We start from the raw sequence: 18,606 nt of genomic DNA on the forward strand, positions 1-18,606 counted from the left end.
CTGAACTATTGGATTGAAGCAGGTGTGATCCTACATATGTGTCAAGGATTACTGTGATTTTTTCTTGTTTCCATGAGTGAATAGGTGACTGAAAGGAAAGCTTCATCAAGATTATTGCAGACATCCAACGGGCTGTGACAAATTAGCTTGCAAGCATCACAGTTGAAGATTTCCCTGCTTGCTTTCAAGACATTTAGAAACATTGGCAGTTGTGTATAGATAGCCAAGGGAACTACTTTGATAGCAGCTAGGCTCATTACTTAGTAAACGCAGTATTCTATTTTTTACGGGGCTGTGACAAATTAGCTTGCAAGCATCACAGTTGAAGATTTCCCTGCTTGCTTTCAAGACATTTAGAAACATTGGCAGTTGTGTATAGATAGCCAAGGGAACTACTTTGATAGCAGCTAGGCTCATTACTTAGTAAACGCAGTATTCTATTTTTTGCGGGGCTGTGACAAATTAGCTTGCAAGCATCACAGTTGAAGATTTCCCTGCTTGCTTTCAAGACATTTAGAAACATTGGCAGTTGTGTATAGATAGCCAAGGGAACTACTTTGATAGCAGCTAGGCTCATTACTTAGTAAACGCAGTATTCTATTTTTTACTACCTTTGTCCTGAAACTTTTCTGACAGCATGGTAAATAGCTATAATCTGACAATAGATCACATTTAGAGGCTGCATACAAATTCAAGAATGAAATGTTTACATTTGTACCTAACTAAAAGTAAAATATCGGTTTGGAGAAAGGTTTCTGATATTAAGAAATTAAATGACAAGCATTTGCATGCAGATTATTATAAAAGTGTTAATCCATGTAAATTATTTTTCACAATCGAAATCTTATTCTCAATCTTATAAAATCCATGTTCCAGAAAACACTGGCAAGCTTCAGTATTTGCTTGCAGCCCAAATCATAAAATTGCTTGCATTAATTAAAAATGAAAAAAATTTGGCATTTAATGAATTTTTTATACAGTTACCTGATTATCATTCTTAAGTGATAAATTTTCATTAGAATTTTAAAGATGTATTTTTAAACTTTGACAGCTTAGAAATTACTCATGTGAAAATTATTTTGGCACAACACATCTTCCTCTCCTCAATGGCAGGCAGCACTAGCTATTTAAGGTGTTGGCCACTACTATTGCTCAAAGTGGTAATCGTTTTATTATGGAGGCACCTAATAAGTGGACCATAATTGCTTCCAGGGTTAGACAGTTTACGTCCATACCTTCTCCTGGACTCGAACTTGGGTCCTTAAGTACAGCAGTCAGAGTCATTAACCACTTTCAAGCCTGGGTGGTGCATAAAAAATGTAACAAAATTATCAATAAAGACATTAGTAAATCACTAAAGAAAACCATTGATTGTCATTTAAGAAGGAAAAAAGTCAATCTTGAATTATTCTAATTTATTTATTAACTGACTCCTCAGTTCAAATAAAATTCAAATTTAAATGCAAAATTTTGAAATTTGAAATTTTGAAATCTTTGTTAATTTTTATTGTAAGGGAGTCAGTATGAGTTTTTATGTTTTGTTTTTAATAATGAGTATAATATGTATTTTTATAACGAGTATAATAGAATAAATAGATGTACTGTGTCCAAGGAAGCATACAAAAAGTTAGTTTACATAATTTTTACAAAACTGGTTTTATGAAATTAAAAAATGCCACAACATGAATATTTGCTTTATTTACAGTATTTGTAACTGGAAGTATATATTTATTATCAGTTGTTAGGAAAATAATATATATATATGATGTGTGTGTGTGTATGTATGTATAGACACACACACACACACACTGGTTTTCATTAATTAAAGATAAATCACAAAAATTATGGTTACTTAAAAAGTTACATATAGAATTTAATGAAATTGATGTACAGTATACAATCCATAGTAAGCTATAAAATAGCATGAAAAGAAACTGCCAGACAATTATGATGTTATAGAAATTTGCATATGTATCAAATGAACATATTGGATGTGTTAGTTTGGTATAGGAAAATCGTATATTTGGTATAGGAAATGGAGTATGATTATCTGTAGAAGTAGTACAATACATACAGCGATGTGCGATGCTGCCAATTATGCAGTCTATCAGTTCTGTAGAAATTGAGAGTCATTGCTTTTGCAAAGCAGTTGCAGGCTTGGCTGGGATCTGAAGGGGGAAGACTGAGAGCAGCTATAACATCTTCCAAAAGCATCCCAAACATGCTTGACAAGCTTTAGGTCCGGTGATTGAACTAGTTACTCTTTGGGCTGAATTGTTTGTTTCTACAGATAATCATCCACAATGCATGTCTTGTGCATTCAAGCATTGTTGTCCTATAATAAAAAATTATCACCTATTGCCCAGTGTAAGCATCAAGGATGTCATCTCTATAGGCCTTAGCGTTCATGGTTCCACGCGGAAGAACATGGAGGTCTGTGCATCTACTCAAAAAGATATCACTCCAAGCACAGACATTGCCCTTCTCCTTATGGATCTCTTTCATGGATGATAGCATGATCCAGATTCTCTTCAAATGAAATAAAGCATACTATCGCTTTGGAGACTAAACCTGTACTCGTTCGTAAAGGGAACAGCCCTCCATTGATCAGCTGTCCAGTGGACATGTTGACATGCCCATTTGAAACATTCCTTTCTATGACATGACATGGGCAGTATGCAAATGGCTGCTTGCCTCACCTACAGACCTCCTTTGTGAAGCCTTCTACAAATGTTGACGTTGACACCAACCTTCCAGTGGCTGCAGCAAGGGAGGATCTGAGTAGAGGTTCTGTTCCTTCATGTGCATAACAACAAATATCAGTCAACAATGCTCATCATAGTAGTTGACAATCCTTGGCTGAACCTCTTGGATGCAGAATCTGAGATTAGGAATTGTTGCCGAAGCCTATGAACCACAGAAGGACTTGTATCTGGTCACTTCTGTCTGACTTTGCCCTGCCCATTTGCTCTCCATCACAGTTCTTTGGGCAAATGATGTGTGGAGGTCATTGTTACAAATTGGCTAGCACAGATTCTCTTATCTCTGTATCACAGCGAAATTTGCAGGCTTGCTCTGAAACATACAATTTTATGCCCCTCGCAGGTGATATATTTCGATTTCAGTGCCACTAATTTGTATACTGCAGTTTTACTCAGCAATTCATATTTGAAAACATATTCAAATTTTATATGGATTGGCTATTTTCAAATTATTGCTATTTTTGTGATTTTGGAAACTAATATATGTATGTATATCTTAGCAAATATGTAATATACACTGAAGAGATAAAACATTATGACCACCTATTCAGTAATACGTTACATGATATTTGGCCTGCAAAACAGCTAAAACACCTTCGCATGGATGGCACAAGTTTTCAATAAATGACTGGAGACCGGTTGTACCAAATGTCTAAGCAGCAGTCACCCAATTCGAGATATTCTGATATGTGGTGGTGTTTGAGGTGTGAGCTGCTACTCCATGGCATCCTAAATGTGCTCATATCATTTTAAGATCTGGCAAGTTAGGTGGCCAGGACATTAAGTGGAATTCATCCTTATCCTCTTCAAATCACTCCACCACATTTCAAGACGTAACATAGGATGTCCTGCTGGAAGATTCCATTTCCTGTTGGAAACACCTATGCCATGTAAGGGTGCAACTGATCCGCAATTATTTTCAGATAGTCTGCAACTTTCATGGTCTGTTCTACCACAACTAAGGGTCCCAGAGCCGCCCATGAGAACATCCCCCATAGCATAATACTGCCACCACCAGCCTGTGTATGACCTACTGTATAGGGAAAGGGCAGTTGTTCACCTGGAAGATGTCATACTCTGATAGGACCATTTGTGATGAATAGAAATCATGATTCATCTGACTAGTCAACTTATCTTCCACTTATCTGTGGTCCAGTCTTGATGTTCCCGAGCACACTGTAGGCATAGTTGATAATGAAGCTTGGTCAACAGAGGCACACAAGAGTATAATGGGTATCTGCTGTGCAGTAACATACCCAACAGTGTCTACTGAACTTGTACTAGGATCTGCACTGTATTCAACTGTCAGCTGAGCCATTGTTTGGCACCAGTTTTGCTGCTGTACCAAGCGGGACAGTCTTTGACGTCTTTTTTGTTTGGTGGTGTGTAGACATCCAACATCTTGGCATCTGCTGCTGCTTCGGAGATACTCCTTGCAAATCTGCAGACCATTACAATCTGCCCTCTGTGAAATTCGCCTAAATCAACAGTCTTTCCAATCATTCACAAAAGTGCAAGAATGATTCCTTACCTTTTCCAGCAGCAGTTAAATATGATTCCCACTTAATTACATGCCCTCCACATTATCCAGATGAGTTCATTTAAAATGTGGAGATGGTCATAATACTTTGGCTTGTCAGTATATAGCTATATAGCATTGTAATAGGATTTACCTGTTAACATGAATGATATAAATACCTATAAGTGCCGATGATTAAGTTTTAAGTTGTGAAAGACTAGTTATTAAAAAAAACAAAACAAAAAAAAAAAATTGTTAAGAAACTGGCTTTAAATTACTGTTTGCTGTTCTGGTATGCAATGTACTTCCATAATTTAAGTAATGAAAGAAATATCTTCTGCAATAAAATTAGTAACAGTTCTCAATACTGTTGCAGCATAATGTAACATAATGGGTAAATTTAATAGTCCAGGAACATTTCTAACATTTAAATATGGTATTGAATTATTCATTGTTATTTTTGTATCAGTTACTTATGTTGACAACTAATAATCTAAGCACTATGTTGTTACACAGTATAAATTATTGCAGGTAATGTGTTGATTACTGAATTAAAAACAGAGGTTTTCAAATTTTTAGAAAAGCAGAGTTTAATAAGCTTTATGCATATTCTGTATCAAATTAAGGAAAATAATTGCTGATGCTTTTATTGACACTATATGCTGAAATGAGGGAGAGCAAAAAATTTATAAAAATTAAAAGTTGGAAAGCAGTATTATAGAGCATGAATAACTTACAAGAACATAATGCATATTCATATTCAGGTTATCATATTCATATTCAGGTGTTAGAACACCTGAATATGAATATGATAACCTGATTTTATTCATATTATTATTATCATATTCAGGTGTCTAGAACTTAACATTTAAGCTGTGATCATGAATAAAAAGATAGGATATGCAATTATAGTAACTAATGTGAAATAACCCATTGTCTTTCTGTATGTTAGCCTACCAGTGGCCGAGCGGTAAAATCGCTGAACATTGGTAGTTCGGTCCGAGGTTCGAATCCCGCGAACGGGCTGGCTGCATGGGCATTTTCGTGGTTTTCCCCATGTGTTACGTGTATACGAGCCAGTTTCCCTTAGAAAGTCCTCCACGAAGGCATCCCTCCTCTTAGGCAGATAGCCCTCGAGGCTTTGCCATAATCACACACACACACTTTCTGTATGTTAACTTTTATACATTATTTCATTTTGATTATTCATTGTGTATAAAAAGATAATTATAAAATTATTAATTTTCCTTGGTTTTTAAAGGAAGTGTTCTGTATTTTTATATGATGAGTCTAAAACTTAGATCTGGCTGATCATTGACACTAATTGAAATTCACAATTAGTTTAACTTTTTTGAATGCATTTATCAAAAATACACATTGAAACACACTTCAATTTTGATTAAAATGCTGTTCACAGTTTTTTAAATGTTTTGCTTTAAAATTGTTGTATAATTATTTTCAATGTGCTGCCCCAAGCAATTGTTTATAAAACCCAAGCCAAAAGTATATTTTGCAGTTACTTCACTAAAGATTGGAGAAGTGGCTTTTTAAGTTAATTATTTGGAAAAGAACATTAATGAGTCTTCATTTAATAATATGCAGAACATATTTTTAGCATGCTTTATGGTGTGGATGTTGTGCTGTTCCTGTTATGTGTAGCATATAATTAGTGTTCCTTATATAGCTTTATGAACCTTATAATCCTTTTATTTGCATCATGTTTCAAAATAAACATTAAAAAGGAATAATTTTCTTATATATATTTGAGTGATACAAATAAAGAAGCTGATGCACACACACAAAAGTTAATTGATACTATTTAGATAGTATTTTTGTATTAACATTTAATGACAATGCATTTCATTTTAAATAAATTAAATACTATTGAGAATATATATGAGAGGAGGAAAAGTGCATGTTATATTAAATCCATCTTACTGATTTATACTTGTTTAATATTTTTTCAAAAAGTTGGTAATGTAGAAGTAGTTTTATCAGGAGTACTATTGATTAGAATTTCTTATGTAGAAGTATTAATTGCAATGTTTTTAATAACTTATAATTAATAACAGTTTTTGAATCAGAATTAAAAGTTATATTTAGAAAGCTTTTTTTGTTTTTGTTTTTGGAAGATATATATGTATTTTTGGTAAAGAATGTTATAATATAATTGTCGCATTGTGCATTAATATAAATTAGAGGTGATGTGTGTTTATTAACTGGCATCAAACTTCAGATCTTTCTGCTCATAGATGCATACTTTATTCATTTAGTGACTAGACCAAGCACCTGCTTATGGTATGATGTATAATAGAATATGATACCTACAAGGACGTAATATGGTGAAGTGAAATTTTTCTTCCCTCTTCTCATGCTTTGAGTGATACATTCAAAACTTCAACTATAATATCAGCAACCCTTGTTGCCAAATTGGTAGAGAAACTTGAGTATAAAATTAGGCAAATAAGCAACCTTAGTTTGTGCAAATTTTGAACTAAACTATCAATTTTGAGAATGATCAGGTACAAACTGCTCTTCTTTAGAAAGAAAAAGATTAAACATAATACCATCTGTTATAGAGAATAGTAATGAAGCATTAAAAAGCTAAGATATTAGAATTCTGAAGGCATTAAGAAGAATGATAATTTGCCGCCTTATTTCATTTAAAAAAAATAGTGTTACGAAATCAAGGATATTCAACAGGAAATTTATTTTGTTTGACATCTTGCTGAAAGATATTACAGAGACTTTTTATGTTCATCAATATTGGAACCTGAATTTTCATTAGAATATGAACATATATTGCTTTTGAAGAAAAGAGACTCATCCTCAAAATCAAGAAATTCTAATTTAAAATCTACAAAAGTCAAGTCAAAATCTACAGTTTGAAGTTGCTTATTTGCCTAATTTTAAAATGCCTCATTATTTTTAGAAGTTGCAAGTGTGAAGCATGTAAGTACTCAAGTAAATCTGAAATTTGGTTTGATCCTGTCAGGAAAATAGTTCTTGGAATTTTCTTCTTTGCAATGTCTATTTACAGAATGACAACTTAAGAAATGAGTAATCTGTTAAGCATAATAATACAAATTTACTAACAATACAGCCCACAATCCCATATTTACAGCAATGCAGGGACTTGCATTTGAGATCAAGAGAGTTTGACCAAAAAATCTACAAAAATCAAGTCAAAATATACAGTTTAAAACTGCTTATTTTAATAATTTTAAAAAGCCTCATTATTTTGAGAAGCTGCAAGTATGGACGAGTTTAGAAATAAATTTATAAACTCTCATGCATTGGTGGGGAAGCATATTTATGAGAATGGCATGACAGTGTGATGTCTTTTTATTTCAAAATGAGGGAGAGCGAGAAAAGCAGATCATATCATATCTGGATCACAACTGGTTTACTAATTTTGGTTTTGTTACGGATAAAGTGATAGTGCCACAGTTAAACCAAAAGATGCTTATGGTTTAGGGCTAATATCGCATATGTCCCATGCAAAGGAGCTTGCTCCTACTTGGTCGCAGGGATAAATAGAAGGGCTAGGTCATTCCTTTGTTTGACTCCTCGTCGACGCGAGCCTCATGAAGGGGGTTAACTGGAAGTAATCTGGCATGTCTGTGTTGCACCTGCTCTTATTTCGCATATTTAAAACTGTAGTAATATTCAGTTGCGAGACGATTTTCTGGAGGTCGCATATCCCAAATTAGTTTTAATCATACATATTTGTTTTCTAATAACACAAATATTTAAAATAATTTGTATATATATATATAGAGAGAGAGAGAATAGTAGGTAGAAACTGTAGTAATATTCAGTTGCGAGACGATTTTCTGGAGGTCGCATATCCCAAATTAGTTTTAATCATACATATTTGTTTTCTAATAACACAAATATTAAAAATAATTTGTATATATATAGAATAGTAGGTAGAAACATTGCAGCGATCTTGCTAAAAAGTTACCAGGAGCTGTAGCTCCACGAAATAGTTCAACGTGGTATTACTAAAATATTAACAAAGAAGAAATGTTTAAAAAAAAGGATTAATCTGGAAAAAACTGGAAAAAAAAAAAACTGCATACACGCAAAAAAACTGTTAAAATTAATGTTGGAAGACATGCAAATGCATGAAAAAACTAATCTGACCGTTGTGATATGTGAAAAGTTAATACACATAAAATAGTTTGACGGAAAAAAAAATATTAAAACATAAAATGCAAAAATAATAATGAAAACATAAATTGCAAAATTACAAAAATACAATAATTACAAAGTGGAAAATGGTAAATTAACCCACTTGTACCCTCAACCAGGCTTTTCAAGGGAAAAATGATTGAGTGTCGAACTAGGCTAAATACCATTACGCGTTTCGCCGAAACAGACCATTGAAGCTCTTTTTTGATGAGTAAAATTTTTTATAAAAAACATGAATTGTCCCGAATAAATCTTTTTCGGAGCTTCAATTCTCTGTTCCTTTTTCCCGACGCGTCCACAGAAAAAACACCTTAAAGAAGGTAAATGCAACTCCGAGCAATGTAAAATTAAAATCAAAATAAAATAAATAGCAGTCTGCTATTAGTCAAAAATACAATAATGTACTTGCTGGTCCTGCATAGCTTAAAGAAGAAAAACTTTTATAAAGAAAATGGTACTGTAATCATATTAATATGCAATAAACTTGCAAGAAAACAAACGCTGTTGGGTTTTATTAGGACCCAAAAAACACATAAAACAAAAGAAACGAAAAAACTGACCTGGGAGGTGCCGTCCTTTGCATCGCGTAAAAGATTTGAAAAGGGTGCAAATCCCCTCCGTGTCCTACCAACCTTTCTTCTTGTCGTGTGAAACAATCTAATCTGCATAGGCCGATGGGCTGAGATTGTAGTTTTGGCGGGAACTCTTGTCCTCCCTTTCTACTTCCTTGTACGAAGTAAAAAGGAAGTATTGTAATCGCGAAAAGCTTCAGGCAGCATATTTCAACAAAAATATCCATTTTGACCGCTATCGAATGCAATTTAACGATGTTTTTGTGTCATATCTCTATGTAAGCACAGAATAAAATACTCTTTTCCTTCAAAAAATTATAAAACTGCTTAATATTTAGGTCAAGGTATACTACATTATTTTGCACCACATTTGTATTATTTAGTTTTGAGCAAGTTGGGTAGATATTAGCAGCTTCTATTTTGTTATGGTTGTTAAAGGCTATGATATCATCAATGTAAAGATATATGTGTTGGTAAAATTTATGTTCTTTATTGAGTGAAGGGACAAAGGTAAATTCTTTTGTGAAAAGGAATAATTCACACACAGCACTTGAAAAATTACCTCCCATTGGGATCCCTTGAATTTGTTTAAAGATGCTATTGTTAAAGAGAATAAAATTATTGAAAAGCATACTCGAAAGAAAAAGTTGCCATTTTTTGGTATCGATTATTGTCGAAATCTGTAGAATTATATCTGGTAGAGCAAGTAAGCTGGTGTAAATTTCTTCAAGTGGTAAGGTAGTATAAAGGTTCTCGAAATCGTAGCAATGTATATGGTCTATTTTAAGTGAATTAATTGTCTTAATCACTAGCTCATTACTTGAAATCATCCAGTTGCAATGCAGATCCTTAAAATCATAGTTATTAATCAAGTCATGTATTAAACGAAGTTTTTTTTGCAAAAAGATAAACTATTTCTTTAAGATAACTTTTGGTACTATTGGCTATGAACCTGAATTTATTAGGAGACTTAATATATATATAGTTTTAGTCAGTTTTTCTTTTAAATTCTATATTTAAAGTATCCTTTATGTAATATGGCTTCTTGCGCTGTAGCAACGTGCCGTAACACTTATAGAAATACGAAAGGAAGAGAGATTGTATTTCATGCTTTCCCAAAGGACAATTTGATTTTGTCAAAAGAATGGATACATAAATGTCGAAGACAGGATTCTATTAATGTGAAAAATGCAAGAGTTTTCTGTGAACATTTTCTGTGCAGTGATTATGAAGATGACATGAGAAATCGCTTGCTTGGATTGCCGCAGAAGAAACTGTTGAAATGCAATACTGTGCTGAAAGTAAATTTATCATGTGCAGTAAACGAAATAACACCAAGAAATCGGAGACATTTCAAAAGAAAACTAATGGAGAGTGAAAGACTACACGAATTAAGCCCAAAGAAAATTTATTTTGAGGCCGAGAACGAAATTGAAGCTGACAATAATAAATCAAATAAGAATGATTTTGAAATAAAACTCACAAGTGACAATATCCCTGAATGCCCTAAGTGTACAAAGTATATCTTGTATAAACAAGAATGTATTGATAAATTGAAGAAAAAAATAATATCCTTAGAAAATTGAAATAAAATATTGAAAAATAGAGAAAGACAAATTTTAGAATGTTTGCTCAGCGACAAAGAAAGTGAAGGACATCTAGAAAGAAATTTGTATCGGAAATTCAGAAATTAAAATCTCAAACAGCGAAATTTAGGAAAAAAACAGCACAGATCAGAGAATTTGGAAAACCATCTAAAGCATATCTTTACAAAGATGCAGATTAATGCATTGTAAGAAAAGAAGGAATAAATCAGGTGGACTAGTGAAGATATTTGACGTTGCATTGTCATAAGAGCTCTGTAGAATACATTTCTTAAATAGAAATGTGTATGTTTTTTCCCAAAGAAAAGCAACCCAAAAAGCAAAAAAAGGGGATTGCTTCGAATGTTGTAGCCAATAAATAATATTTCAACAACTTGTAGTTGCTTTGTGACTGTACAAGTAAGCATATATAATATGTTTTGATTTGAAATATTTCTAGATGACAAGATAATAGCGTAAAGCGTATTTCAAATGAGAACTAATTTTGTTAAGTTATTGTTAAAGTTATTTTTATTGTATCCTGTGTTATTATTGATTAGATTTTGTGCTAGCTTAGCAATCTAGATAAAATACAATAATATAACATTAAAGTAATTGGCATAAGAAAACCTGCCTCCTTAACCCCCACTTTTGAAAAATTAAATAATTTTTTTAGTTACTGTGAGTAAAGTTGTTTTGTCTAAATTAAGATAACAATCTTACATGCATTTGTTTAAATGTAGTATTGATGTAAGCCTAAGTTACAAAATTATTAAAAAAATATATTTTATTATATTGAATTGGGAGAAAAATATGCCATTGTAAAATTTACAATTAGGCTGAAATTCAAACTTTGATTAGCAGAAATTTTGAAAACTATTCCAATTTAAGGTTGTTTTTTTATTAAATTTAAATAGCTGGTATTATAGTTATCTTAGAAGCAGTAGTACAGTTCTCTTAGTTAACATGCAGATTAAAAAATAAAAATGGTTAGAAATAAACAGGCATTTAAAGGAAAAAATCCCTCCAAATTAAAGAAAAAAGGAACTTTATGCTAAGAGTAGCACATTTTATCTGTTATTTTAAAATTGAGTAAGTACTATTAAATTTTTTAATGTTCAGTGTAAAATGCATACTGCAGTAACATTGTCTCTTCTAAATTATAGCTGTCTTTCACACACAGCTTATTTTAAATGCTAGTTCTTCAGATTTAAAATGCTAATTTCTATGTTGTCAATTGCATCTCCGCGCTCAGTGTCATCATGGCTACGTCATCACTTCGCACTGCCTGTTTCAGGGGGAAAAGCTCTATGAGCTAGCCCTTCTCTTTTAAGTCCTGACTTGGTCGTATCGAACTTAAACTCCGTCGACCTGAGGTCTCGTATCCCGTTGGCTGAGAAGTGTACCACTTAAGAGGTCGCTCGAGGACAGGAGAGACAATGTCCCATGTCGGTGAGAGAGACTGCTATAGCGCAAATAACTTTCCTTCATTGCATTATGAATACCAAATTGCTAAAACAGAGTGGAGATGAAATTGGAAAAAAAAAAAAAAAAAAAAAAAAACAGAAATAGTAATTATAATGATCTCATTTCTAAAGAATGATGTACTGTTAGATGCAATGTGCATAATATAATAATAGCCATAATAAAATCATTCAAATTTAAGATATTGCCATCAAGATAAAAATTCCTCTTGAATTTTTTTAAATCTAAATTTTGTATTGTTAGTTTCAGCATAGCTGCAGACCTGCATAGCTGCTAGTGCTAGTGCTAAACTCAGAGTCATGCCTGCTGTTCTTTCATTGTAAACACATTTTTAAAATTGTAGCAGATGTTTTAGTGCTTTTGCTTGCTGCAAGTGAGTGTGCTTATCACAGGAAACATATTCACATGCAAAAGTTGTCCATTTAAATTAAAGAAAAAAATCAAAAAGAGCTACATTTAAAATATTAAAATAGATTTAAAAAACCTTTTTTAAGTAACATTGCCTTTAATCAGTTCAATTTTAGACTAATTTTAGTTATTCCGTGAATGTTTGTTAAATTATAATTTTGCAGCATTTGCATCTAAAGCAACTGGCTTTACTTTGAAAAGCTGGATTTCTTTGCTTGCTACGTAGTTGTTTGGAGTAAATTGTTCAAAAATTGATTTACATGTTTCCATTTTAAGCCATTACTTCATTTTTATATTTCAAGGCTTCTTATTAACTTTTTTTTTATCTTAAATGATGCATACGATCAAACTTTGTTAATTTAAATAATTCTAGCAATTGAAATAAACATGGATGAAGATTTTCATATAGAATTAACTAAAAAACCCCAGCAACAGTTCCAAGAACAGATTTCAACTTCAGATACTGAATCAAGTGAACATGAGGCTCCTGGTAAAATCTTACGAATTTTGCTTCATTTTTTCCCCTTATAAGAATTTTATTTTTTTTATGCACTGGTTCTGTAAAATAATTTATTACATCTGCTAGTGCTTACATAACCTTTTTAATTTCTAAAATTGTAGCTGCAGTTAGATGCAACTTTCACGGCAGTGAAAAAATAATTAGTTTCTCTAGTTTTAACTACTGCTAATCAATTATTTTATGATCATTTAATTATGCATAGGAAGGTAATCACAGTTTTCAACTAATTTGCTTAAAATTTTGTTGAGTTTTTTGATTGATTGTTTCATAAGTGCAGCATAAAGATTGGAAGTGCATGGTAACAGTGACTTTTAGTCATACATTTTACTTACTCAAAGTAGTTTCTCTTTGAGACAGAATAAAATGATCTTTTATTTTCCGTAATACATTTTTGCATGCATACTCATAGGTAAAGCCTAAATTTATTAGAAGTTATGATTTTTGTTTTTATTATTTTTTTTAAAAATTCTTATGCAAGATCAGTGTGAATTGGAATTTTTTTAATGCTGTTTTATAGCATATGGTTAATAAACTGATTACTAAAAAATATTATTTCTTAGTTGATTTTTGATTGAAGTGTCAAGAGGATTTTTTTATTTATCTTTAAGTTATTATATATTTTATGAAGGTTCCAACTGTTTTGTAGTAAATAGTAGATATTTGCTTGTTACAAGTTTTTTTATACTTTAATCTATTGATATTTTTCAAATTAATATTATATAAATTTAAATGCCAAGAAATTCCTTACTGTGCATAAAAAATTAGGCATATGGTGAATAATGTTGCAAGGTTCTCATAATAAATAATATTTTATGGTATTATTTCAGCAATATTTTAATATTTATATGAGCCTGAATACAGTGTAAAATTATTCACTGTTAGATGAGTGAAAAATTGAAAATTTACAGAGCCATAGAAATTCTGATAGAAAACTGTTTGATAAATAAGATTTGGTGAAATGGCAAGTTCTTTGGCTACCATGCAAATATGTCTTTATGAGGGTGTGCTTTATATGAATTCAACAACTTTCAACATTTAGGACTTATAACTTTTCAACTTTTACTTACTTTCAACGTTTAGGAAATTGGAATGAAAATAAGCACAGACAAATTTGAACATAAAATTAGAGAAACCAGAAGCATTCTTTGAAAAGAGAACAATTTAATAAAAAGTCATAAAATTTTGGTTGTAATAGATTTTACTGTGATATATAATCTCGCATGAATTAAAATAAATTTTTAGCAAGAACCTAAAAAATATGGATTTATCTGTGAAAGCTGGTATAATAATAGTTTTTCTTTTATATACTACATGCAGCCTAATAAGGCTGTGCAGTACGATACACAACATGCAGGAGAAGAGCATTGAAAGCTAGAGAAATATTATTGAGAAATGGAGAATAATCATAGTTAATAGTGTATTTCTTCTCATTTGTTTATGCTTTCCTCACTGCAATTTAAGCATGATTTATCAACTTCTGATTTAACTATGTACCTCCCTTAATTAATCTCTGTTCTTTCAGAGACAAAAACGTAACCGAAGTGTCAGGATAATATATCATGAAATGAGTGCATTTGCAAAAATTAGCCCTACCACCAGTCTCTTTAATGGAACTTTTCGATTAAAATTAAAAAAACAACATGGATGTAGAAAATAATAACAGCATTCTTTAGAATTTTAATCTTTAAACTCATTTGTAAAGATGGAAATATAAGAAGTCAACATAATCTGTGGGAGCAGACATCCCTTTCTCGGGAAGTGCAAAGCAGTTACAAGTTTCCCATCGCCTTTCTTCCTGAGGTCTATTCCTAGCCAACAGAATGTTTTGGGTGCTGGTGATATACCTTGGAGTTGTATTAATGTTCACATCTTGATTTCACAGGCTAGAACCTTGGTTAGTTTTCAAGTGTGAGGCTCAAAGTTTGTCACATTATTGCCAGTTCATATGAGTCAGTCTAGTGTCAAATCTTTTTGGAATAATGCTACACAAGATTACTCAGGTATACTACAGAATTTAAATTGCAAATTTTAATATATGCTGGAGTGAAGAGAATTAATGCCATGATAAGACAATCAGAAATTGAACTAATTCTGATTAGTTATTTGAGGAAGCACAAAAATTTGTTATCAATGAAGATATTTTAAAGGTTATCAGGATCTTTTCACCGAACTCAAATCAGGAGGTATTTGGAATTCTTTTTTAAATGTTAAATTTTGTAATGTGGTACAATGTAGATTAACAGCAGCTTAAAAAATGTTATTAGAAAACAATTACCATAGTAACATAGATAATGCATCTGTTTTTGTACTTATTTTAATCATATAAAGTTCTGTAATTTTGAGTAGTGATATTACACATTGTGCAAAAACAAATTTAGTGGCATGAAGAGGCTGTTTTGTTTCTAGCAGATAACTGAAATTAGCATCAATATATATAACTTATAAAAATAAGAACATTCCACATACTTGATGCAAAAATTATGGCTAAATTTTGATGCGAGAGAATATTTAAAATATCTGTGCGTTTTTTTTTTTTTTTTTTTACTAGAAATAAATAAGTTAAAAATGGTTTGAAAATATCTGATTGATTGTTATATTGATTCCATGTTAAATATTATTTAGTGCTCAAATTTATTAGTTTAAAAGTATCATATGTTTTTATAACAATTGTGTTCAGTTGCACGCTGAACATAAAATCATTACACTAAGTAGTAAATTGCATTTAGTAAATAAGATGGAGACAAATATAAATAAATATCCTTTTTCAATCAAATACATTCCAGAATGTTATTAGGGCATAAAAAACAGTGTTGTCTCAAATTGTTTTCATTGAAGTCCAAGGGAATTTTTTCCATGAAATGTTTAAACTCGTAATAATACTATTCTAAGTCAAATGATTTTTAAGAAGCAATAAATTTTCATTAACTGGAAGTGTTTCACTAAATTTGGACATCTACATCTGAGAAGTATTAAAAAAAGTATTTAAATATTTCACATGCAAAGAATTGGCTATTTAATTCTAAAAATTTCAATTGTCTCCACATGTATCATTAAAATTAATAATTAGGCAGTAAACATAATATTAAGGGTTAATGATTACTGAGTAAAAATGAGAATTTATTGAAACAGGATATCACCCCACCATGAATAAGCTCTTAGAACTAAAATCCTTTTATTTTAAAACCTAAAATCTGCTCATTGTAAAAATTGAGGTAAATTTGTGCTTACTTGAGTTGTGTTGCGATAAAGATGCGCTAATTTTAGAGACTGCTTTAAAAGTAAATATCAATTTAATCATTTTCTGTTCAAGTATTTTCTCTTATGCAGAATGTTTAATTAAATGTTGGAATAAAATTAAATTACTAAAATAATTTTTTTAATATATTTGCTTTAAACTTTGCAGTCATTCCTGTGTGATTATTAGACCATGTAATAACTAATTTGACTTTTATTTTACCAGCTGATTAAAATCTTGGAAGACATTGAAGTTTTTAATTATTTTGCTTAATGCTGCCTTAGACTAATTAAATGTTGTATTTAGACTGTTTGTGTACATTTATGTACATATATTTAACCATCATGCATGTGTACAGTATAAATGCATGAATATGCATGATATTACATTTATACTTGTGTCTGTTTATAATATGAACTAATTTATATTCTGTATTAAAGAATAGTATTTGTAAAAAAATTACATTTTTGCTTTCTCTTATAATTATTATAGAATAATATTTCTAAATGGAAGTATACTATTGTGTATTCATGTGTAGTGCAAAGCAGAACATTTTCAAGTTATGCAAATTTGCATGCATAGTCTCATAACATATAGCATCTTAAATAAGTTATTTTTATAAATATTGCTTTCATAAATCAATTTAAAATTTTTGAAATTCATTCTGTTAGGAAATCAGTGACATTTAATATGCTTTACCTTTTCCCCCTGTTCTATAGATTTTGTTTTTAAAAGATTTATATTGAATGCTTATTTTCGTTTAACTTTCATCTTTCAGCTCCAGATGATACTGGAAAATATGCACCTCTTGTGTCTAGTCCTGAGAGCCCAACAAAGACTATGGTAATCATAAAAGTAGTGTTTATATTTATAGATAGTATTTCATTCTACATTAGCCAAATAATTTGTTTAACAACTTTTACTATCATTAAAATATTTAATCTTTACGATCACAGCTTCTCATTTCCATCATATATTGAAGCTTCAAAGTTGTTTTTTATAAGGTATCACATTATATGTATTTTAAGTCATATATCTGTATTGAAAAATATATATATTTTATTATTTTTACCATAGAATAAATATCTAATTAAAATTATTTTCATATTCTATACTTTAAAATATATTGTTGCGCCCATGCGGGTTCATAATAGATTAAATATATATATTTTATTATTTTTACCGTAGAATAAATATCTAATTAAAATTATTTTCGTATTCTGTACTTTAAAATATATTGTTGCGCCCATGCGGGTTCATAATAGATTAAATGCACACAGGTCCAATGATAGGTTAGTAAAATTTATTTTATCAAATGAAACATTTCCGAGATCTGGAATTTTCCGCAAAGTTATTCCTACAATTCTTCATGATATCACAGAGTATAAACAGTAGTTACATTTCAAATTACTGTGAACATTAAACACAATGCAATGCAAAGTGCAGCTAACTGGAAATATCTCAGTACTCCGAACTCGCGATGAGCTAATAGCAACAACTGAGAGCAGATGCTTTGTCCTGCCTTATATAGTTTTCACCTGGCCACCGAGATATTTCTAGTAATGTCTGCTTCTCAAAATTACTGGAAGGCAATATGAGAATCAAATTACAGTTACAGCTAATATAGTGATCAATTACATTTATTAAATTGCAATACCTATTACGGTGGTACAGGGACTAGACCAGAATGTCACCAAATAGATGCCAAGTTTGGTGAGTTATCGTGATTTTTCGCCAAATTTGGTGACAAAAATTAGTTGCCAAAACCGTTGCCAGCTTTGTGATACCTCACCAAATTACCGAGATACACATTTACTCAATGTTAAACAGATTTGCCCCTGTACTCTTACTTTTCCAACATAGCTCGTCTCTTTAGATTTTTTTGCATTTCATTACACAGAAAAATCCAACAATTTCACATATAACTGCACTAAAATCATCTATCTATGTACGAAATTCATAACAATATTCTTTCTATATATTTAGTCACTTAGAAGTAAATAAATGTATAAAATTGTATTTAAAAGAAAGAAAATCAAATAACTTGGAGGGAAGAAATTTCCCTTATAATTAAAGGAATCAATATTGATTTTCTGAAGATACAAGTACTTAATGTTAGAAATTCTGTAGCTCAGAGGAGAATCCTGTTTTTTTACAAATTTAGGGTAAAATAATGCCATAGGCCTTTGGTTAACCAAGATTAATATTTAGCCAAATCAAGGCATATTTGAGTATGACAGGATTTGGCCAATATTAATGCTTATGAGTCTGCTTTAACTGAATAATGTGACTGGCTTCCTCATTCTATATTGAAGTGAGGTATCA

The 18,606-nt window shown here is 31.1% G+C and overlaps 1 protein-coding gene across 5 annotated transcripts in view; it reads left to right on the forward strand.

The window, feature by feature from the left end:
* Positions 1 to 18,606, forward strand: part of nwk (FCH and double SH3 domains nervous wreck) — a 152,620-nt gene that overhangs the window by 121,753 nt on the left and 12,261 nt on the right. For 4 of the 5 annotated variants that reach the window (XM_085815891.1, XM_085815892.1, XM_085815894.1 and 1 more), the window contains 2 exons: positions 12,900 to 13,016; positions 17,060 to 17,124. In XM_085815891.1, coding sequence (XP_085672017.1) covers positions 12,900 to 13,016; positions 17,060 to 17,124 — 182 coding nt within the window. The remainder of the gene's footprint in view (positions 1 to 12,899; positions 13,017 to 17,059; positions 17,125 to 18,606) is intronic. The other variant, XM_085815893.1, reaches the window with a different exon arrangement.

This window comes from Stegodyphus dumicola, chromosome 4 (genome assembly GCF_044657685.1).
Source record: "Stegodyphus dumicola isolate Sdum_Otavi_A_Nest chromosome 4, ASM4465768v1".
Classification (NCBI taxonomy): Eukaryota; Metazoa; Arthropoda; class Arachnida; order Araneae; family Eresidae; genus Stegodyphus; species Stegodyphus dumicola.